The sequence below is a fragment of the Podarcis cretensis genome (assembly GCF_951804945.1).
Source record: "Podarcis cretensis genome assembly, chromosome: 10".
In the NCBI taxonomy this organism is placed as follows: domain Eukaryota; kingdom Metazoa; phylum Chordata; class Lepidosauria; order Squamata; family Lacertidae; genus Podarcis; species Podarcis cretensis.
This window is the reverse complement of record NC_137179.1, coordinates 72900512-72924892: the sequence shown is the minus strand read 5'-3', so window position 1 is coordinate 72924892 and position 24381 is coordinate 72900512. Positions and strand designations below refer to the sequence as shown.

Sequence of the window (24381 nt, the reverse complement as noted above, 5' to 3'; positions counted from 1 at the left end):
AAGTAGAGACATCACCTTGCCAACAAAGGTCCGTATAGTTAAAGCTATGGTTTTCCCAGTAGTGACGTATGGAAGTGAGAGCTGGACCATAAAGAAGGCTGATCGCCGAAGAATTGATGCTTTTGAATTATGGTGCTGGAGGAGACTCTTGAGAGTCCCATGGACTGCAAGAAGATCAAACCTCTCCATTCTGAAGGAAATCAGCCCTGAGTGCTCACTGGAAGGACAGATTGTGAAGCTGAGGCTCCAGTACTTTGGCCACCTCATGAGAAGAGAAGACTCCCTGGAGAAGACCCTGATGTTGGGAAAGATGGAGGGCACAAGGAGAAGGGGGCGACAGAGGACGAGATGGTTGGATAGTGTTTTCGAGGTTACCAGCATGAGTCTGACCAAGCTGCGGGGGGCAGTGGAGGACAGGAGTGCCTGGCGTTCTCTGGTCCATGGGGTCACGAAGAGTCGGACACGACTAAACGACTAAACAACAACAACAACAACGTGAAGGGACTGCGGCCCCTGGGAGTTGGCTCCTATGGCTGGGGCCATCTGCCCCCTTCCGGGATCCTTTGGCCTGGATGGTTCCCCGCAGATGCGCGCCGGCTCCCTTCAGAGCGCGCGGGGGTTGCGCGAGGCTGGCTCCGTTTGGTACGCGTGTGCGCGCGGTGGGGGCGGGGGCGGGGGCGGGCTCTGTCTCCTTCGCCAAGCGCGCCAAAGCTGAGGGAGAGCGAGAGACGCCGAGCGCGCGCCGGAGCCTGAGGCGCCGTTTTCCTCAGGCTGGCGGCGCTTGGCCGTGCCTGCCTGGGCGGGCGGGCGGCGGGTCCGTCTTCTCTCCTCCCTCCCCCCCCACCGCTGGCTGCTCCCCGCCTTCTCCCTTCGCTTCCCTTCCCGGCTGCTTTTGCCAGGCAAGCCAGCCTCCCTCTCGGCCTTCACTACCGGGTCAGAGGCTCCGTCTGAGGAGAGCGAGCGCGCGAGCCAGGCAGGCAGGCAGACGCCCCCCCCCCCGCCGCCGCCGCCGCCGCCTCCTACTACTCCTCCAGCAGCATCCACACGCAGCCCGCCCTCTCGCTCTCCCCCCTCCGGCTCAACCATCCAGTTACTGTAAAACTAGTCCGTACTCTCCCTCTCTCTCGCACACGCAGCATCCTGGCTGCTGCAGCTGCCATGGCCAGCAGTTCCCGGCGCCCTCGCAGCTAGAGCGGCAGAGAGGAGGGGGAAGCCGCCGCCGCCGCCGCCGCCTCAGCCCCGTCCCTGCTCTCCGCCGGCCCAGACGGCAGGCGGGAGCAGCCCCCTCGCCCGCCCCTCTCGGCAGCCTTCCTCCTCCTCCTCCTCCTCCTCCTCCTCGCCAGCCCCACACGAGCGAAAGGAAACTCCAAGGACACCCCGAGGCAAAGCGGAGCGAGCGAGCGAGGAGGGAGGGAGGCGGGCAGCAGGCAGGCAGGCAGGCAGGCAGGCGAGGGAGAAGCGCCCATCCCTTTCCCCCTCACGGCAATGTCCAAGGGCTTGAAGAAGAAAAGCCACTGGACGAGCCGAGTCCATGAGTGTGTCCTGGTGAGGAGCCCGGAGGGCCAGCTGGGCTTCGAGCTGAAGGGGGGCGCCGAGAACGGGCAGTTCCCGTACCTGGGGGAGGTCCAGCCCGGCAAGGTGGTCTACGAGAGCGGAGGCGGCAGCAAGTTGGTGGCCGAGGAGCTGCTGCTGGAGGTGAACGAGACCCCCGTGGCCGGGCTCACCATCCGGGATGTGCTGGCCGTGATCAAGCACTGCAAGGACCCCATCCGCCTCAAGTGCGTCAAGCAAGGTAAGCGCGGGGCGGGGGGGGGGGAAGGGGGTTGGCGGGCGAAGAAGAAGACGACGGCGGGGTGCGAGGCGCGGCAACTTCTCCGCTTCGGGGCTGGGGAAGGGGAGGCGGCGGCGGCGGCGGCGGCGGCGCCCAGCCTTCCTGGATCGCGCTGCGTGTCTCGTGGGCCGCCCGGCAGAATTAAATGTGCGTCAGCGTCGGAGTGCCTGGGGAGCGGAGCAAGTTCGGCCGGGCCCAGCTGGGACCGAAGAGGGAGCAGGCCGGCGGGGAAAGGGCTGGGGAGCGAGGGATGCGCAGGACGTCAATGTGCAGAGCAGTGGCGTAGCGTGGGTTGTCAGCAGCCGGGGCAAGGCAAATAATTTGCGGCCCCTAACCCGTGGATTTGCGCCCCCTAACCCGTGGATTTGCGCCCCCTAACCCGTGGATTTGCGCCCCCTAACCCGTGGATTTGCGCCCCCTAACCCGTGGATTTGCGCCCCCTAACCCGTGGATTTGCTCCCCCTACCCCTACCCCTACCCCTAACCCCCAGATGTTGCGCCCGGTGCGGCCGGCCCCCCTGCACCCCCCACGCTACGCCACTGATGCAGAGCTGGGTCCTGGGATATCAAAAAAAAAAAGCGAGTGCTTCTGAGCAAGTGCAGAGCGCCACCTTTTCCTCTCTCAGCTTTTTGCTCAGGACAGATGCCGGGCTAGCCACACTTACTTGGGAGTCAGCTTTTTCTGTACTCGCTGCGTGGGACTTGCTTCTGAGTAAACATGCCCGGGAAAGGGCTGTAAGGCTGCCAGCCGCTGCACCGTTACCTGAAAGCGAATCCCGCTGAGGGCTGGGATGTGGCTCTACGAGGAAGGGCAGCATGGATCCAGGGCAGACTTCAGCCTCGGCACCGACACTCCCCTCCCCGCCAGACACCCCTTTTCAGCCCCAGTAGAAGGAAGGTATTCCAGGGCATCTTCTCCTGGCAAGGGGAGCGGTGGCACCAACGCGTGCCATGGAAGGAAGGAAGGAAGGAAGGAAGGAAGGAAGGAAGGAAGGAGGGGGAGAAGTGTGGCTAAACATTCTGACAGCTCTGCAATAACGAGGCTTCCCTGGAAAGCATTCCCGGTGACTAACCCTCCCGGGGAGTCGTAGTAGCCGCGCAGGGGACCAGCCTGCGCTAAGGCGCCGCAACGTGCCAAGGCGAGCGTGCCAATCGCTTGGGAGGACGATTGTTATTATTCCGAGTGTGTGGAGTTTCAGCCAATAGGAGGGCGGGGCGAAAGGCAGGGCGGGACTTAGCTCATCAGCTGGGTTTCCCCCAAGGTCTGCACAAGGCGCGGGGCGTGTTCCCCTGAAGGCGCTGGCTGGGCTGATTCGTGCCAAGTCCTTGACCACCACAAGCTTCTCACCTCTACGAAAATCAGCCGAGGGGTTTCTTGGGTCGAAAACAAGTCCTCTGACATGCTAAAATAGTGTTCCTTTATTTATTTATTTATTTTGTTTAAAGAGAGCAGAAAGCCATGTTTAAACCTAAGGGGAAATTGGGGTAACGAGAACAGGCTTGAAGGTGCTTGGTTTTTATTTTTAGTGTTGTCATTGATGGGTAGCTTCAAAGAAGGTGGAGGTGGCAATGTAAGATTGCAAGAGAAGGTTTTCAGGGAACGGCTTTGCTGCTCATCCAGGAGCATTTAAGCAGCCCAACATATGAAAGCTTTATTGGAAAGCTAGTTAAAATCCATCGGTTTAGTCCCAATGCTGCAATTATGGGGGAGGGATAGGAAATCTGTGGCCTTCCTTGTATTCCCAACACGCATCATCTCAGACTGTGGCCGTGCTCATCACGGCTCATGGGGTTTGGAGTCCAGCAACAACTGAAGCTCCCATAGGTTGCCATCCCTTTTCTAGAGTTGTACTGCTATGCTTCGCATTTGAAGGTAGGGTGGTTTGTCAAGGAAGCTAAATCCATGTTAAGAAATACTTAGTGTTGACACAGAAAAGGGTAGGTAAGGTGTGGAGTCTTCCCTCTCCATTCCAAAATAAATAAATATCAAATATGTAGCGGAAAGCTGCCCTCAAATCTTGGAGTCCTAAATTAATTAAAAACAGATATCAACAACAGAAGTTATTTACAGTGCACTGAAATAAATATGATAACCCATGAATTAGGTAAACAATTGCTGAATGAGGAAGACTGGACACTTCCAGACTCCCACTATTTTGTAAGTGGCACTAAATAACATTAAGGGAGATTCAAATTGTGCTAGTAGAATGGATTTGGTGTTCTTGTGCAACAAGCCTGCTCTCCTCCCTCCCTTCCCAACTTCTTGCACTAAGGAAAGTGATGGAGAAATGCACTGGAAAGTGTGAGATAACAGTTGTTTGGTATGATGGTGTATGCCTTCCCTGCAAACAAATAAGAATGAATGTTAAATAAAACAGGTCCCCTGGAAGCAACAGTTACATTATACATGTAAACTGGTTTATGCAATATTTAATTGTTACGGCTTTATCTTTGGAACCCTCGTAATTGTAGCTTAGTGATGTTGTTATGAATTCTCTTAAGAGATCTCCAGGACTTGTTAAAGAATAATTCCTAAGGTCCACAGAGAAAACTCTCGTTTGCTTTGAATTTGCAGTGTGGTCATGTTCTCAGAAATACACTGGTAGGACAAGTAATGCTAATCTGTCAAAAGCAATATTCCACTACTACCAATTTGGAATGATAAACAGAATATTAATGGCAAAGTGTAACAGATGGCTTTCCTTCTCCAGCTTAAAGTCCAGTGGCAAAGTTTAGGTATTATCTTTGGCTAATTACTTTCAATGATTTTTGTGTTTTTGCATGCCTCAGATGATGGACCTAATCCAAAGTTTGAATCAGGCACTTGCAATTTTACTGCTTTGTCTCATCTACTAAAGTCATACTGCTAAAACGACCATGTTTTGATTTTTATGCAGCAAACTGTCACTTGGGTACTTTGTACAGTCCAGAAGGTATGAAGGCATGGAAAACTGAGCTGAGGGCTCAACTCTATGGAACTGAGATTAGACAGGCACCCTCCTTGCTGAACTTCACATGCACGACTTTCCTGTTCCAGCAGGCATTTTTAGATAGTGTTTGGTTTTATTATAGATATTATAATTTTCCATGGATAGTTTTTTATGTACACTACTTAGAAATACAAATAATTAAGCAGTATATAAATGTCGCAGGAAAAACATAATTTCTATGGAAAGAAAGGGAAACAAAGTTGATAAGAGCTTGAGATCCCATTACTGCTGTCCTGCACTTTGATTGTTACTGACCTCAGTGGGATTTACATGTATGTGACTACATAGCCAAACTCATCTTTTTAGATATCTCCTACCAATTGAAAAGGCAGATAATATTATGGACAAATAGGCTAAAACTGATTTTAGCTGCCATTCCTTTTTACCTACATGCAAAATTATAGAATTATTTTTTAAGATAACTTGCAGTTTTGTCCATAGTTGGAAATGCAATATGATTATATCAGAATCTTATGCCTGTAATATGCCTCAATTTATTCCTTACAGTAACTGGTGCTGTTCTTCAATGTCCTTCAGCTGGCAGCTCCTCCAAAGGGAGTAAGATACATGACTCAGCTTCCTTAGGGGGGGGACGGACAAGTCTAGTTGATATACACATTATCCTGGTTCACCCCATCGCTCATCGTTAAATTTTATCTGTTTTGGAATTGAAGTCCTTCTTAGGGTAGCAATGCATTCCTATCTGTAATATTTAAAACATATGTAGGCCATTGACATTTTATGGGGTTTATTTACACCATGTGCAAATCACATAAAATTGAGAATTTGGGCACCAGTTTCTATGCAAACTACATTCATAAGACAGTTTCAGTGCAAATGCTCTTAGATTAGGGAACAGCTGGCAACTCCTCTGCAGGGAATTGAATGACTTAGCTTAGCCTTCTTATAGAAGGAAGCCCTGTCCGGCCAAATGGATCTTTAAAAACGCAATCCAATTTAGTTTCTACCCTCCTCCTTATTTGAAGTACAGAGGCCCTATATTAAAAGTTTCCTCCCAGTGAATTGTTTTCTCCAAACAGTGTACAGAACAAAGAGTCATAGCCAATGAATGATGTCTGTTTTTGTAACTTTGTTCTTGTTCTGTTCTAAGACATGTCAGATCAAGGTTAATTAAGTCATTATCATAATTTTTGCATACATTTATCAGTGAACCCCTCTATAAAATGTTTCACTGCAGACAGTTAATTAAAACATCATGACCTTGACTGGGGCCATGTGGCCGTTTTGGAATTTCTCTCTTGGAATTAAGTGCTGTCAGAGTAAAATCACAGTGTGAGATGTGTAGGTAGGGCATTGACCCTCCTACTATGGTGGTTAAAAGTGTTTGAGCACATATTTTTCTTGAACATTATTACAAATCAGTTGTCAGGTTCCCTACAGAAACAAAATTACTGAATGTTTAATTTTGTTTTACAGTAACTTGTTGAACTCTTTTAGCACAGACAATTAAAATGATACATTTTTAATGATTTGCGGATCTGCTTCACTATTCAGTTGCCTAAACAGGAAAAAAAAAGTTTCTCTGATGTTTTAGCGGCTTACAAAATTGACCTTTGGCCTCTAGCATATTTAGATTAGAAGAGCCAGCCTCTCAGATCTCTTCCCTCCAGGACTGAGCCTCTTTACTTGGAAGTAAGCCATATAGATTTCCGCAGTGCTTATTTCCAAGAATTTCATCCTAAGCAAGCAAGCAGGTGTTCTTAATGGGTAGTGTGTTAACTAGGCTGGATTGCTTGAATTATGTGAAGTTGTTTACTCAGCAGGCATCTTGGTTTTGAAGGCAAGAGGCTAGCCTTGGCCTTTTGGGAGCTATAGATTGAAATCCCACTACTGACTAAATGAGTGACCTTAAGTAGCTGTTTGAGTGCAGTTATGAGCTATGCAAAGTTAGTTATTGCATCTTCTCATGCTTGCTTTGGAGTTTGTAATTGTTCTTGGATACAGTATTTAGCAAGTTTATAGCCTGCATTTAGAGCCTGGCATGCTCTGGTCTATAGGGTCACGAAGAGTCGGACATGACTAAACGACTAAACAACAACAAGCCTGCATTGCAGAAGGTTGCCTTTGCCAGGTAATTCTGAGAGTTAATATGTGTTGCTGTACCTACACATTGCATAGTATGTATTGGCATAGCTATAGCCTTACCCTTTGCAAGGCAAGTAGATTCTGCCAGGTTGCCTGTTGATTTTAGTCTTGTTTTAACAGACTGTGGTTACAAATCAGGTGTGTCTGCACTGTCATAGATGGCTCCATGACAGCCTAAATTAGAGTTGCCATACACCCGGGAATTCCTGGACATGGCCTCTTTTGGGGGTCCTACATGCCCGTCTAGGGGGAATTCTACATTTTAAAGCAAATGTCCTGGATTTTGTTGTTGTTTTTTAAATTGGTTGTGGGCTTCTCTAGTTCAGGTTGTGGTTTGGCGTTGGAGCTATCAGGCGATTGTGCTAAAAAAGCTCAACAACTCTTTATATCCAGACCTCTTGAAATATGGCAACCCTAAAGTGCATTTGGGAAGTGTACTCAGAAGCAGTATGACTTGAAAAACCACAGTTATATCTAGAAATATGCTTAACAGGGAGACCTTGCATCTCTGTTTATGATGATGATTCTACTGTAGCTCACACTTCTACCGTCAGTTTCTCACTTCTGCTCCATTTGAACCTTTTACAAGCTAGCTGTGTGTCAGAGTCTTCTTTTTAGATGTGTTAGCTGTGTTTGTGGATTTTATATAGTTGAAATAGGTAGCAGCATAGCAAGTACTACTATGCTACTTTAGAGATTTGGAGCAAGTGTGTATTATTTTTTGCATTTGTCAGTGACTCATTTTACCTGATTTAGGTAAACGAAATAATAAAGCAATAAAAATAGATTAACTTATTTGATATATTGATGGTGGGACTGGAATGTTCCTTTTTCCTGGGGAGGCTATGTACATAGTGCTAGTTTGTGTTACCTTTCTATATGTTGGCAAATATTGAGTTCTTGGCCTACAAAAAAGGACTTAAATATCAACTATTATATCAGACTAATATAGATAGATAGATGATAGCACTGAATAAAAAGTCTAGCCTTCACTGAAAATTAGGTAAAGCAGCCCAACATAATATGTTGAATATTGTGGTCAATTTTAATACAACAATGCAGTGGTGGACCTAAAAAAGATGTTTCTGTCTTAAATGACATAGGTACAGGAACATAGGAAGCTGCCTTATAGGGAGTCTGACTAAGAACAATTGCAAATGACAATAAGTCCTTCATTAAAAACACCAATCCATACAGTAGTGCAGGGATATTGTAGTGCAATCTATTCCCGCTCTAAAAACACTGGCAGTGATCTACCATTGGGGAGGAATAATCAAGGCTGTTGAGCTTCTTCTGGGGAGGCTTCTGAAAAGTTGTTGAGCTTTTCCACTATTTATTTATTTATTTATTTATTTACTTACTTATTTTTGGATCGATCTATCAGGATCATGAGATTGACCAGGAACGCCCTGCAGTGATAGATTGGACATCCCTGCAGTATTTTATAAAACAGTAAAAATAAACTAATTAATTAGAAACAGAAATAGAAAGAGTGGTAGGCCAATAAGGGCTCACTACAATTAACTTAGGGACGCAGGTGGCGCTGTGGGTTAAAGCCTCAGCGCCTAGGACTTGCCGATCGAAAGGTCGGCGGTTTGAATCCCTGCGGCGGGGTGCGCTCCCGCTGCTCGGTCCCAGCGCCTGCCAACCTAGCAGTTCGAAAGCACCTCCGGGTGCAAGTAGATAAATAGGGACCGCTTACCAGCGGGAAGGTAAACGGTGTTTCCGTGTGCGGCTCTGGCTCGCCAGAGCAGCGATGTCATGCTGGCCACGTGACCCGGAAGTGTCTCCGGACAGCGCTGGCCCCTGGCCTCTTAAGTGAGATGGGCGCACAACCCCAGAGTCTGTCAAGACTGGCCCGTACGGGCAGGGGTACCTTTACCTTTACCTTTTTACAATTAACTTACACACACTGGATGTCAGCCACAATTCTCATTTCTTCCCCCTCACAGCTCTTGCCAGCTTCTCATGTCTCAGTTCATTTTCCATTCCTCACCAGGGAGGTAACAACTTCTACTCCTTTAAACTCTCACAACCATTTATTGTGTGGATATTGGTCAATCTCTTTACATTAAACATCCCTTCTTCCAGGATTGTCATCTAGACAGCATGGTTTTTTGAGACTCTGCGGTGGTGCTGGTAGGACAAGGCTGGTGGAAACTTTCATCCCCTTGATGCTGGTCTCTCTAACATGCCTTTGCTTTACTGCCAAGAAGATGTTTCAAACTGCTGTGCTGATAGTATAGTATGTAGGGCAGCGGCAAATAGAGCTAAAAGTATGTGTTTCTAGCCTAGTGGGGAAATTGACAGACTAACAGCTTGAGCATCTACATAGTACAGAGATTTTCAGTTGCTTAGGGCCACACCAGACAGGACAGCTCTGTCTCTCTTTGTAACATGCCATGCACATAATGCATGATGTGACATCATTACCATTTGCACCTCCTTGCACCAAGTTTACAAAATTGAGATGGAGTAAGTGGGTGAGACATCACATTGTGTGTTGCTTTTCTAAAATGTTAATGAAGAGAGGGTAAAGAGACACAGTGTTCCCTTTCTTCAGGACTGTCTTAAAGCCAGATGCTCTTATGAGCATGTGCAGTTTTATGTTTATGTGTTTTTGGTGCCTGCTAAAAGCATTTCTTTTCACCAGGCTTTCCCAGATTAATTTTTGTTCATTATGAACACTGCTGGTTACCTGAAATGTGTGAAATCATTATACTGTGATTTATATTGATTTTGTGTTACGTGTTTTTTCTTTTTTTGCACACCACATTTTAAATGTTAAGCAGTTTATAAAGCTTTGCAAGCATGTGAATTAATAATACTTTAGTTGCAAGTGGGAAGTTGTAAGCCAGTATCTGTTGAATTATCTTGTAGTGCCAGCCTACTTTGTAGTGCCTAGCATTCTTGCCAAGAGTGCAATAAAGGCAATGACTGATTTGCATGGGGGTTACGTTCCTGACCCCCATATGCATTGGCTCAGCATGCATAAAGCCTCTCTGCCCTTCTCCACCCCATTATGCCCCCGCCATGCCCCCTTTCCCAGCCACTTCTGGGTCACCGCAATGTGCACAATCGTGGTTGCACATCAATTGGATGCATGAAAAATGGTTGTTGCCTCTACTAGGGTGACCTTGGTCTGATCCAGAGAGGTAGTTCTTAGGCAAGAGTGCATACTGAGGGTCACTCTTAAGAAAGATCAATGAATGCCTTAATTAAGGTTAATTACTAAGGAATCTTGAACATTCACTATTTTTTCATAAACTAGTTAAAACACATTAGGAGATGAATAATTTCTAGTAAAATGACAATAATGTAGAAAATGCAGCACTGCAGTTGGTCCATCCATGGTTTAGACTTCATTTTCTGATATTTGCTCTTTTTAAGCAAGTGAACAAATAGGCATTTGGTGATAATTTTGGTGGAATTGAATGAGCTATCACATATATGAAAGCTTTTTTCAAATAAAATATTGTGGTTATACAAACAATGCACACACAGTAATAGGTCTTCTTTAAATTTATTGACTGCATGCATGCATCGCTGTGAACCCGGAGGTGGCAGGAAAAGGGCATGGGGTGGGCTTATACATACTATGCTGTCACACGTGATGAGCCAGAACTAGGGCTGGGAGATATATCGTCCAAAACCAGTTTGAAGTTCACATCGTGATACTTGTTTCATAATATTTGAGCTGGCAATATACTGCAAATCACAATGTGTGTAAGAGCTAGGTGATATGTGGTTTTCAACATTGCAATAACTCACCAGCTAAACACTGCAATGTATCAGCTGCTAAACATTGCAATCTACCACAATGTCTGAAATAAGGATGGAACTGAAGGGGCCATAGAAGTGAACAGGACAACGTCCTGACAACTGCTACCACTTAGGGGTCTAAAAAGGATAAATGACAATATTATCAATCATCACATCCCTCAGTTTCATCAGCAAACAAAAAAAGTGGTGGCGGTAATAGCAGAAGCCTAAAATGCCTTGTGGCGGCAATGGGAGTTGGCGGCAGTAGCAGTGGCAGCCTGCAAGGCCTCACAGTGGCGGCACAAACAGTGGTGGCGTGTGAAGCCTCACAGAGAGAGTGATGGCGGTGGCAGACTGTGAGGCTTTGTGGCGGCAGTGGAACAGTAGTAGCCTGCAAGGCCTCACGGCAGTGACAGGAAGTGGCAGCAGAAGTTGTGGTGGCCTGTGAGTCCTCGTGGCCAAGGCCTGTGGCCACCACCGCAAGGCTTCACAGACTGCCGCTGCTTCTGCCGCCGCCACCCACTGCCATGGCAAGGCTTTGCAGGCTGCTCGTCATTGTGCCACTGCTGCCAGGCTGCCACTGCTTCTGCCCCCCTGCCTTTTTTGATTCTGTCACCACTAGGCTATTGCCGCGTCTGCTGCCTAGCAGGTCTGCTGGCAGTCTGGCAGTCCAAGGTTATTTATATTCACTATGACTCATAACCGTACTTTGGTTTGTCCTGAATATCACCATTTGGTAGCCAAGCCCAAAATCAAAAGTCTCATTGGGATGCATTTTGGCTTGCCTGCTGATGAAAGTAACCATGAGGGGATTCATAATATCATCCTTTATCAGTTTTAGCCCCTTAAGTAGTAGCAGTTGCATTGTAGTAGCATTGTCCTGTTTGCCTCTGCATAGTTCCTTCCTTATTTCAGATATTGTGATAAATTGATATATTGTGATGTTTAGCTACTGATATATTGCGATATTGAAAACCAGTTATCACCCAGCCCTACCCAGAACATAACCCCCGTGGAAATCTGGAGTTGCCTGTACAGCTTTTGTTTTATTCTGAGGATACTTCTCTTTATCCTGGCCTTTGACACTTGAGTATATTCCATGATCCACTCTAGTCGTGATTCTAATTTGTTCTAATTTGTTTTTAACGTTATAGTTTACATTGTTGTGAACCCGTCTGGGAACTTGTGGTGAAGGATAGGTAATAAATTTGTTGATGGTGGTAATAATAATGTATGCAGCAAATGTATGGACACTGTGGCTGTTGTGTGGAGATGCTGGTAACTCTTATTGAGTCTTTTTTTTTAAAAAAAGTTTTTTTAGGCATATTTACAAACCAACCAACCAATAAGGTACACACACTTAACCACAAAATAAACCAACAAAGTAAGAAGAAAAAGTAAGGAGAAAAGGAGCATACAATACCACACCCGGGTGACTTCCCTCCACCAGCTCTTTGAATCATATAAATTCTTTTTTACATTGCATATCATTTATCACTGTAATTACTTATTTTATGGTATTATTATAATATAACATTAGGTTATCCTTACAGACTTAGTCTAAACATATCAGCATGTTATCTTTAGAGCAGTGTTTGTTCATGTAATCTTCGAACCATAGCCATTGTGCCCTTAATTCCTGTTGAGCCTTTTAGACAAAACAAGTGGTATATAATTGGTAAGACTGTTTTGGAGGAGCAAGCCTGATTCCAGCACATGGCTCATCATTTTCTCTTATACAGTGGCACAGTTGTGGAGAGTTAAATTCTGCACTTTGGAAGGCCATTGCAGTAGGAATACTGTATTCCTCCAGCTGCCTGAAAGTAGTTGATCTGAACTATTCTGAAAGGAGCATACAGGCATGCATTATTCCTTCTACGTCTGTCTTCCAAATTCTTCCACCCTACAGACCGTTCTAAAGTTTTTTCCAACAAATATTATCTAAAATATGTGCGGCATCCCGTCTCAGTAGTTCTGCATAGTTGCATCAGTGATAAGGATGAGTTGAGCTAACATATTAAGAGAAGCTTGACTTGCTTTGCTTGTCTGGCAGTTACACTCCCACTGCTAGAACTTTACAAGGTCATGATATGCAATAGTTTAGAGATCTGCTGGAATATTCAGTTCCCCTAAGTTCCTACTTTCAATGCTCAGACTCGAGACCAAGTTGCGCATGATGCAAAACTGTGCCAAAGCCATTTTATTGTATTAAAAGTAGATGTTGGGGCCACCAACTTGGATCAGGGTTATGGCACTGATTAAACACTTATTATGAGGGGGGATTAAACACTTCCCCAACTTAAACACCCCCATAAACTACTATTAGCATCAAGGTGAGGAAGGAAAGACTGATACACACAAGAGTTTGGTAACAAGCATAACAAACAAACAATCCTCAAAAAATGAGATCAACATAGCATATCAGCCTGTGCTTCCATACACTTAATTTTCTTCATCAAAACAAATATATTTGGATATTCTTGGTGCTTGGTCTTAGAAGCATTCTTATTATTTCTGCATCAGAGCCATTGGCCTTTCCGAAGCCTGCAGCGTGATAAAAAAGGAATGAAAGGTGGAACCATGCTAGAGTCAGCAAGATATTTGGTTTAGTTTTCTCCCTTGTTCAACCCCAGAGACACATAACACGTCTTTACTTCCCTAATGTTGTGCTGTGCTGACTTGTATTTTATTGGCCTTACGAACTGGCTTTTAACCTTGTATGTAATTTTATAGGTAAGGCCAGGGCTTTTTTTCAGCAGGAACTCACCGGAACTCAACTTGTCATTCCTCAACTTTTCTGAGAGCAGGCTTCCCTAAAAAATATTAATTGCCTACTGCTTACTTAAATCCTAGCATTGAGCTCCACCCCCCCCCCCCCCGTGACCTTATATCCATACTTCAAAACTTTCATGAAAAGCTTGGTTGGCATAAGGTTTTCACATAAATCTGCCAAGTATTTACTCTGAACATTGTGTGAATGAATCATAAGCTCATTAATTGTGACATATAGCTTAATACTTCGTAAAGGCAGTTTGCAGTCCAAGAAAACATCTTACTAAAAGTGTGTTATTGCAGCTCCCAGATAGTCATCTATTTAAGTGTACATTTTTAAAATAATATGTGGTTTGAAAAATGATTTTCACCCAGCTTTTCTGTACCAAATACGTCAGCCCATCCCCCCCCCCATCCAAATTCTTAAGGCTGTGAGTGCATTAGACCAAATCCATTGGTAAGTTGTGCATGGAATGAACAATGCTGTAGAACAGCAGCTACATCATAGTGTTGCTGTGTGGAGTTCCTCAGGTCATTCCTCTCAAACACGACCTGCAAGAAGCTTCCATAATAAATAAAAGTATTTTATATGTATTATTTATATAACATAAAAATGAGCGGACTCAATACTTATTGCTTTAAAGTGCTGTAACCGTTAGTCACAAGGTTAGCATCTAGGGCAAAATCTTTCACCCAGACGCCGCTCCAAGTACTGCATAGAGTGGAAATACACTGCAACTCTTAGCAGTACACAGCAGAGCTAACTAAGAATTTAGGACTAGGAAGTAAAAAAACACCCTTTCCATTTAAAACTATCAGGGGATTTGGTTAGGCAGAGGGTAATTATCCAGCTAATTATCTGCAGAGCCACTACATTAGCCTCCCTAAATCCTTCTTTAAATTCATCTCTGCTGCAACACTTGTAATGGCTACTCATTTGATATGCTGTGGAATTCTGCATACTTATTTCAGTCTTTCCTCCCCCTTTCTGCTCACTACCTATTGTACCTATCTGCTGTGGTTCTTAACGTGTGATAATTCTGTTATGGGTAGGTCTAAGTCAGGTAGCAGAAGACAGCAACCCATGATGATTAGAAAATCAGAGTCACACAGCAGATTTGAAATCCAGGCCTTTCTAGACATATTTAGGTAAGTCCTTTCTGATGGTCTGCAATGGGTGCTGTGAAAACATAGGAAGATTCCCTATACTGAATACACTAGTACACCTTGCTCAGGCCTATTTACATGGCTGCATTCCAACAGTAGCATTGCTAAAGTGCTCTTTGCCACCCTGGCAGTTATGCTGTGGGATTCTGCAGAGCAGTGTTTTATCTCCAATGCTATGTCCAATTAAACTATGTCTAAATGAAGCCGATGAGAGTGGTCATTAGGAGATTTGGGGCAAGGTGTCATCCGAATTGGGAGAGACTGTGTGGGTCCTGGACCAATACCTAGATGATGGGATGGATGAGGGAAAATAAGCTGAGCCTGAACACCAGTGAGACAAAGTCACTGTAGGTGAATAGTTCCTTTGTCCAAGAAATTGGCCAGGTATCTGCCCTGGACAGAGTTGCACTTTTCCTGAAGGAGCCCGTCCACAATCTAGGGATCCAGTTTTGTTCTGGATCCAGTTTTGTCATTGTAGGCCAAGGCAGCCTCTGTGACTTCTGTGGCTACATGGCATGACAGATGTGTCCATCACTGGATCAGGAGAGCTTAACCACAGCAGTATAGGTATTGGCAACATCCAGAATAAATTACTACTTCAAACTCTGCTTTGCCTTCTAAGACTCACCCTGAGTTGAGGGAGAGCCCCCTCTCTTTAGCTTTCCTAATGGCTCATCACCTTACCTTTGCCTTCTTAATGGATCATCTCACTCAGGCAATTATCTCATCAGGGAACTGCCCTGGATTATATTTTAACATTTGCTGAATCCAGGGGTTCGGTGTCTGGCACCCAGAATCTCATAACAGGGTGGAGTGTAAAACTCATAACAGAGGGTTTTCTGGCACCCACAAACTATCAACAAACATACCATCTCCTTAGAGCTGCTTTGAATTCCCCTTATATCTTTATTCTTTAAAAATAAATAAATAATAAATTCATTATTGTGAAAGTAACAAAGAGATTTCTTGGTGCTATAAATAAATAACAGAATCAGCATTGAGTTGTTTAGAACAGATTAAATTTAACAAACTTTTTTCACTAGCATATGCGAAACAAGTTCTGCCACGTCACTCTGAATTGGCATAAAGGAAACTGCTGTAAGTCACAAGTGTAGCATCTAGGGTGAAATTTTTCACACAGACCCCACTGCAAGTATTGTTGTATCTGTGAAGGATGATGGGGAAAATTGAAAAGTGATGTGAGAGGTATAAATCACACATGTTTCAGTAATGTGCCAATTGATGCTAATGTTTGAATGTGGGTTTCCAAGTGTTGCTTGTAACACTTCCGAGTACTGTACGTACTTAGGAGGAAGCTCTAGGAATTGTAGTGTAGTACTGTTATAACCAGTGTGCTTCCAAGACTAGATACTATATTGCAGAAATAATTCTTGACCAGTGAAACTACTCAATTCTATTGCTTTCTGCACAGTTACTGTGTGCCGCTTGTTGAACTGCATTCATGACTACTATTCTAAAGATGGTGGCATTCTAAACCTTGTTTTTGAAGGAATCTTTCCATTGCTGTGACTTGCTTGTATATGTTTATTTACTGAATTTGTATACCACCCTTCATTAGTAGATCTTAGGGTGGTTCACAGCATAAAAACACAAGATAAAAACACAAAATAACCTGGTAAAAACAAGGAAAAAAACAAAACAATAACCCCCCTCCCCCACCAAGTAGCAAGTGTTGTTGTTAATTAAAAAAATTATATTCACTTTTTAACAAATGCGTGGGAATTTCTGATAAGCCAGTGCAAAGAGGGTGTTTTCCCACAGCACGGACACTTTTTCTTCTATACTCCAGGAAAATGCAACATGAAAGCTTTATTGGGGGGGGGGGTGTTTTGCTGTACAGGAATCTCATGCTAGGAAATGGAATGAAAATCAACATACTGTCTGTTACATTGCACACAAGTTTGCTCCTCCCCTGCTGTTCAGCTGACTGGGGAATAGCTGAACAGCCATGAAGAGGAGGCTGCTCCTTTGGAAACCACCACAGATTCCCTACTTAGTTATGTGAGTGTGCTGTATGTGTGTGGTTTGTATACGTATCTGAGAAATTACGAGGCAGCCCTACCTCCCACTATCTCTGGCCCTGCCCTCTTTTGTTCGGCCACACCCACTTTTTTCCTCCCACCCACCATAGCCATACTATCTCCCAAAGGTTGGCAGTGCAGAAATTGGGCCGAAAAAGGTTCCTCACACCACTTTACTAGACCTCTGCTCATTATTTTTCCTTCCTTACCATCTACCCTTCTATTCTCTCATTTTATTCTTCCCTCTCTTAATTACCCTGACATGCTAGAAATGTTAACAAGTTCACACCTTGTTTCCTGATCCAAGCCTCCATACAGCTGAAGCATGACTCTGCCTCTCCCTTGAGTCCTCTGTACTTGCTAAAGGACTTGAGGAATTGGTAGTGAAGACGAATAGAGGCTTGAAGAATCCCTGTTTACCAATAAGTGTGCATCAGAAAATATTAAATAATCCACTTTTTATCCATCCTGAAGTATACCTTTGTGAAGTAAACAGCATCTCTAGCTGCAGTTTGAAAATGTGCAGATAGATTTCTTCATAATTTTCTAATTTAAAGGCATTTTATCCCATGTTAAAACATGCCCTTTTCCTGAACAAAATAATTTTAAAAATTGAAGGCCCACACCTGAAAAGTGGTTAGTTAAAGAAAAATTTAAATGGTATACCTGCTTTTAGAGAAGCACGTTTTTCTTATTGAGAGCAGAAAATTATTTTTTTTCTGCTTCAGGAGTGATCCTTGGATATAAGTATTTCCATAGTAGCAATCAATATTCTGCCTTGCACAGTGATTTGATTCAGACATAATGCTATGCCAAACTGTGGCTTAGTGTAAATGAGCAAATGTGCAGGTTCTCATGGAGAAGACTGAAGCCACTTTTTGTAGAACAACCCTTGACTTTAACTTGTGCAGCTGGTGGTTTATCTGAAGGAAGATAAACCACAAGCTTGGGTTCTGAAGTAACACTAAGCGAAGCTACCAGGAGTGGAGCCTCAGCTACCCAGAAAAGGAGGAAAGGGGCTGCGAACCTGCGAGTCTGCACATACGCCTTGATTTGGCTTAGCATTACAGTATGTGCAAGCCGGGTCAATTTGTACCCATGTGTTCTTAATTTGGCACAGTTTGAAGCAACTGGGCATGCAGCGGTACTAGAATAAATGCATCTGCCATTGCCAACATGCATTGCAATGCATTAGGAGAGGCATTGCAGGGCTACTATGAGAACAGACTGCTATGAAGGAAATGCTGACTGTGAGTCTGCTGGACCAGGTAGTAAGGAGCAAGGGATGAGAGAGGTGTGCATACCGGCCCTCCCAATTACCTGATAGCCCTCCTGACCTTGGTGTCATTTGTTGGGGCAGAGGAGAATGTGGGTGAAGCCGGCTGTAGCTGATGACTGTCAGCTGGTCAGAGAGCTACGAAAACAGCACCAATGAGGTGTGTTGAGTTGCCACTAGTGGGCATCCAAGATTGTGTCTTTGAGGCTGTGGTGAGAGTGAGAGCTGCCCACTGTTAAGATGGGTCATTGTTTTTTATGAAGTGCATCTTTTGTGGATGAAATGTCTGAGGATGCTGCTTGTGAGAGGAGGGAATACCAGGCATGGAGTGTGTGCAGTTCCCCCCATCCCTGGGTGAGAGTCTTGGGCAGGACTGGGAGACAGAAACCTGGGTGTGAGCCAGATTACCGCCTAGGACACACCTGTGTGATTGATGGATGGGAATTTGTTTTGATGTTTTATATGGTTCTATCAGTGAATGGTTCCATTGTGTCATGTTGTACTGCAGTACAGTATGTTCACATCTTGTGTGTGTGTCGGGGTGGGGTATATTTTGGATACTCCCAACTGCCCCCTTAGATGTCTGAGCATCCTTAGCTTTTCAGAGGCAGCCTGAAAGGGCCTTGTCTCTAAGCTCTTTGGCTTGCTTTCCAGAGTGCAAGCTCTGGGATGCATTCTGTTGAGATCTTATGGGGCTGTCTTAAGTTATTAGAAGATCTTGGATGTTCCTGTGATACGTTCTCAAGAAAAAGCATCCCAGAGCCTGTATGCTGAACAGGTCTTGTTGTCCCATAAGTAAACTAGAGAGCTTAAAAGCTCTATCTGCACTGGGAAAACCCATTGCAAAAAGAGCTTTTAAGGTCTCTTCCTTGCATGCATTTAATTTGTGCAATTTCAACTGTTTGGCTTTCAACCTTGCAAGCTTGAAATTGCATAAGTAAATCTGAGATTGTACTGCACATTTTTTTAGTAGTGGGAGGACTGATTGGTGATAATGGTTGGTGATTGAATGGGAGATATTGGAGTGATTGGGTGTATGGTGTATTTATGGAAGCTTGTGGAGTGTAGGAGTAGAATGGGATGAGTAGCAGATATTGAATGAATTATGTAGATGTGAGGCAGAATTTGAGCGTGAAGTGGATGTGTTAGGAGGCTGAACGTTATATACTGTGAGTCAGGGTGTGCCTTGGCAAGCGGAAGAGGGAATAATCTCTGACCCTCAAAATGTTTTCAAAATGTTTTGCTGTGTTTTTGCTTTGGGGAAAATTAGTTTTTATTTTATACTGAATTGTAGTTTTACTTTGTATTGTAGTTTTTAGTTTCATTGTTATGCCAGCTCTGATTTGCACCACTAGGCTCTCTTTCAGTGGGTGGTTTATGCTATAGAATAATCAAATCATAGAATTGTAGAGTTTGAAAGTTCCCCCAGGATCATCTAGTCCAACCCTCTGCAATGGTGGAATCAATGAAGTTCCTCTTCCTAATTTATTTTAATCTAATCAATTTAGCACTTTAAAACAACAACAACAACCCACACCTTTCTTCCAAGCTCAAGATGGCATACATAGTTATCTTCTTCCTTTTTTGTCTCCTCACAACAACCCTGTGAGGTAGGTTAGGACGAGATTGTGGATGGCCCAGGACCATTCAGCAAATTTCATGGCTGAGCGGGAATTTGAACCCTGGGTTTCAGGTCCTAACAGCCTGACATTCCAGTCGCTACACCACACCAGCTTGCAAAGAGGCGAGCTATCATCTGGAAATTCTGCCACACTGCACCCACCCTATCAGCTCTCCCCCCCCCTCTTTTAGCCACTCCTACAACAGCTCTGCCTGTTTCCCGCTTTTCCCTTCCCCCAGCAGGAGAAAGAATCAGACTGCTCTCCTGCCTTCATAGGATGGCCTTATACAGGCTATATCTAGCTGTCTAGTATATCTGAAGGAGCGTCTCCACCCCCATCGTTCTGCCCGGACACTGAGATCCAGCGCTGAGGGCCTTCTGGCAGTTCCCTCACTGTGGGAAGCCAAGTTACAGGGAACCAGGCAGAGGGCCTTCTCGGTAGTGGCACCCGCCCTGTGGAACACCCTCCCACCAGATGTCAAAGAGAAAAATAACTACCAGACTTTTAGAAGACATCTGAAGGCAGCCTTGTTTAGGGAAACTTTTAATGTTTAATGCATTACTGTATTTTAATATTTCATAGGAAGCTGCCCAGAGTGGCTGGGGAAGCCCAGCCAGATGGGCGGGATATAAATAATAAATTATTATTATTACTCAGAACTCTCAGCACTGGCTGGCAGCAGTGACTCTCCAGGGTTCAGGCAGGGACTCCTTCCCAGGTCCTCCCTGGAGATGCTGCCAGGTCTTGAACTTGGGGACTTCTGCATGCAAAGCCAGCACTTTAACCACAGAGCTAAGACATCCTTTCCTATAAGAACATAGGAAGAGCCCGCAGGATCAGGCCAGTTGCCCATCTACATCCTGCTCTCACAAGGGCCAACCTGATGCCTGCAGGAAACCCTCAGCTAAGACTACTCTCCTTTCCTGTGGGTTCCAGCACTCAGAAGCATCGCAGCCTCCAACCATGCTTTCTAGGCACAAGTCAAAGAGAGGTATGGAGGAGCCCCAAGTTAGGTGACTGGTACATCTGTCTAATGGCTTCTCCAAAACAGGGATGTAGCTGGACTTGAGCTATAAGATTAAAAAAAAGAGCAGCAAGCCCTGAGGTATGTCTTTATGCAGTCTTAGCTTTTTTCTGCTCTCTAATCTAGGAGTGATTAGAGTTGCTTACAAATAGTTAAGGAAAATATAATCATAACTCAGGGATAGTTTTGTGTAACGTGCTCTTGCTTAAGGGGCCTTTGCGTATCAGCACAGATGTGTTCAGGCCTGCTTATCTTGTGAGAGTTGATGGATCACAGGACACACTATGTCCCACAGTTCACTGCATATTTCCCAGTTTATCTGCAGTTCAGCATTTTTCTAAGAGGGCGACAAATTCTATTATTGAGCAATGATTTTGCTACACTCACTTTCTAAAATTTGGGAAACGAGCTGCATATTACTGAGGCTCTATGCTTTTGTGGATACTGAGTGAAAATATTTTGAGAGGCGTGGTCAGATTTAAGTTGTACATGCAGTTTAAAGAGAGAGAGAGAGGGAGAAAGAAAGAAAGAGAGAGAGGAGAGAAGTGCTATGACACTTAAGCTTTATGGGGAATGCTGTGGGTATGTACTGTAGACAAGTATGTACCTTCTTATTTCCCTAATGTGTGATGCACCTCTAGAAATGCAATTTTATGCATGCTTACTCCAGGTAAGTATGCATAGGACTGCTTAATGAGCTTTAGAAAAATGGTGGAATGAAGTTATATGGCTTTGGCAGAAATGTTATAAGGAACTAGGTACAGATAGATTGTTAATGTATTAAAGGGGAAAAAACAAGGTTAGAATATGTTAAGATTAATTACAGGGCAGAAAACAGAGGAAGATGGAAAGGAATTGCTGAAACAGTTAATTGAAGTGGAATACAAAAAGGGAGGCGTGAGGAAGTCAATGAAACAAGTGAATGAAAGCTAAGATTGAAAATATTGGAAGTGTTTTTAATTGTTTTTGTTTTGTTTTGTTAATTCAATGTTTTACGTAGTGTTTTTGTTTTTGTTTTTGTATTGTATTATATTGATTTGTTTTAATTTTTTTTCTTTCTTTTTGTAATCTTTAAACTCTTAATAATTTTTTTTTTAAAAAAGGACTGCTGCCTAAAACTCTCGTTACTGTGAGCAAGTACATGTATTTTCTAAAGTTTAAAGAGCAAAGCAAAAAAGCTCTTTAAACTTCAGAAAAGCCCTGCTTTCACTTGCTGCAGAAAAAGCTCCAGGCCAGCAACAATGTTGTGTGACCACATGTTAATTCCAGGAAGCCCTGTCACATCTGCAACTAGTCTCATGCCACTGTGAACAAGCACATGGCTTTTTTAAAATGTCTGAAGTAAATGAAATATATTTCCTGATATGTGTCATTCATATATACACAGACATTCCCTCCATCAAAAAATATTTTTTAAAAGACAAAGTTGTACCACTGCCTGTTTTCTTTTGGAAGTAATTTGCTTCATTTCTCGTTCCCTTTTGATGAGATAGCTCAGTCAGTAGAGCATGAAACTCTTAATCGCAGGGTTTGTGGGTTTCAGCCCCATGTTGGGCAAAAGATTCCGGAATTTCAGGGGGTTGGACTAGATGACCCTTGTGGGGTCTATAAAAATAAAGATAGTTTGAAGTTTGGCACAGCCTTGGACGTATTAGGATGTGCTGTTAGCAGTTTATCCAAGGCAAGCTAATGAACACATTGACTTATTTTCAGGCTCATATCCAACAAGGCTGAATTTCAGCACTGTGATTAAATTTGCCTGGATGTCTTTATTACTCAAGCTAGCCAGCAAAAATGCCCATAATTTAGCATGGTTTTACTAAAGTACGCTAATTGCAATATTTAACTTGATTAGCAAAGAGATCGTGGTTGAGCTGACCTGTAAATACCAGGTACTAAGAGAACAGTTTATGCATCTCCCAGTTCTTGTGACTAAAGAAGTGATAGTGTAAAGTCATGACCATGTTAAGGATCTGGTTTGTACAAAGCATGAAAAATCTGAAAAACTTTTTTTTTTTTATTCAAGGTTAAGAAGAGACACATTTTTTTCAAGAATGCTGAGAAAAGCGACTTTACAGTTTCTGTGGCAATAGGTCAGTCATTTGGTCGCCTGAGGCTCAGACAAAGAGACAGGGAAGAGGAGCCTGGGGCTCAAGGTGTCTCTTGGAGTAGAAGGAAGCAAAGCCTATCTTCAAAATAATCTAGGCTGCACACACACCTTACATTTGAAGCACATGACTTCCACTAAAGAATCATAGGAATCGTAGTCCACCCCTTAAAGGTAAAGGTACCCCTGACCGCTAGGTCCAGTCGCGGACGACTCTGGGGTTGTGGCGCTCATCTCGCTTTATTGGCCGAGGGAGCCGGCGTACAGCTTCCGGGTCATGTGGCCAGCAGGACTAAGCCACTTCTGGTGAACCAGAGCAGCGCACGGAAATGCCGTTTACCTTCCCCCGGAGCGGTACCTATTTATCTACTTGCACTTTGACGTGCTTTCAAACTGCTAGGTGGGCAGGAGCTGGGACAGTGCAATGGGAGCTCACCCCATCGCAGGGATTCGAACCGCCAACCTTCTGATTGGCAAGTCCTAGGCTCTGTGGTTTAGACCACAGTGCCACCCGCGTCCCTAGTCCACTCCTTACAGAGCTACAATTATTTGGGAGAAGTCCTGTGCTTTAAATGCTGGGGATGTGCAGCTGGGGGTTGGGAGGCAGATCAATCAGTCAATCAAGCATTTTATTCTAACTGGTCTTAAATGCAGTACTGTTACTTTCCATGTCAACGTTTTTAGAGATCCGTGGACTATTGGGCAGTATATATATAAATAAGAGTAATGGAAGCAACAGAGTATTGTATTTAGACTTAAGATAGTCCTGAGTATATTATGATTGTAAAATGTTTTTTGTAACGTTTAAGAACAGGCTTTCTGTTAAAATGGTACACATTCCCTGGGACAGATTGCTTGGTGCAGTGTTGCATATGATACGGCAGTGGGTAGGCTATTTTGCAGCCCCCGCCCCACAACTGTCTCCCCTATTCTGAAGTTCAAACTGCATTATGTCCCCCATCTTATAATTTAAGTCACAGTATCCTTTTTCTTTGCATGAGAGAAGAGATACCAATAGGACTTTTTTTATTTAAAAAATAGCAATTATATGCTGCCTAATAGTCCAAGAATCTCTAAAAGCATTGACAAAGAAAGGGACCACCACAAGGTCTGGCATAAGAACAACAACAATCAGCTAAAATGTTGTTGTTGTTTTTAAAAAACCGCAACAACAGATCTTTGTTGCTGTGATAGTCAACAAGCTTTCCATTCTGAAAAAGATACCACTAGACTTCTAGAAATGTCAGAGATGCCAGAGGCAAAGGCAGGATTTTAAACATTTTATTAGGTGAGAACACTTTTACTTATTTTCTCTTGGGAATAAGGTCCAATGAACATAGTGGAACTTTATTCGAAACAAACCTTATAGGATTGTAGCCTAAATGTGAACCATTATTTTCCTTTGTTTCTGTAAATGCTATGGTTGTACAGTGGTGCCCCGCAAGACGAATGCCTCGCAAGACGGAAAACCCGCTAGACGAAAGGGTTTTCCATTTTGGAGGTGCTTCGCAAAACGAATTTCCTATGGGCTTGCTTTGCAAGACGAAAATGTCTTGCGAGTTCCTGCGGGTTTTTTCCCCTTCCCCCCTTTTTCTAAGCCCCTAAGCCGCTTATCAGCTGATCCGCTAAGCCCCTAAGCCGCTAATAGCGCTAATCCGCTAATCCGCTAATGGGCTTGCTTC

The 24381-nt window shown here is 44.1% G+C and overlaps 1 protein-coding gene across 17 annotated transcripts in view; it reads left to right on the top strand.

Annotated features, from left to right (window-relative positions):
• The first annotated feature begins 1053 nt into the window (after positions 1–1053).
• MAGI2 (membrane associated guanylate kinase, WW and PDZ domain containing 2) overlaps positions 1054–24381 on the top strand; it is a 618641-nt gene continuing 595313 nt past the window's right edge. For 5 of the 17 annotated variants that reach the window (XM_079993552.1, XM_079993551.1, XM_079993548.1 and 2 more), the window contains exon 1: positions 1258–1792. In XM_079993552.1, the coding sequence (XP_079849678.1) occupies positions 1486–1792 (307 nt within the window). In that variant the 5' untranslated portion in view covers positions 1258–1485. Of the gene's footprint in view, positions 1793–24381 lie in introns of all 17 variants that reach the window. The other 12 variants (XM_079993545.1, XM_079993550.1, XM_079993554.1 and 9 more) reach the window with 8 other exon arrangements.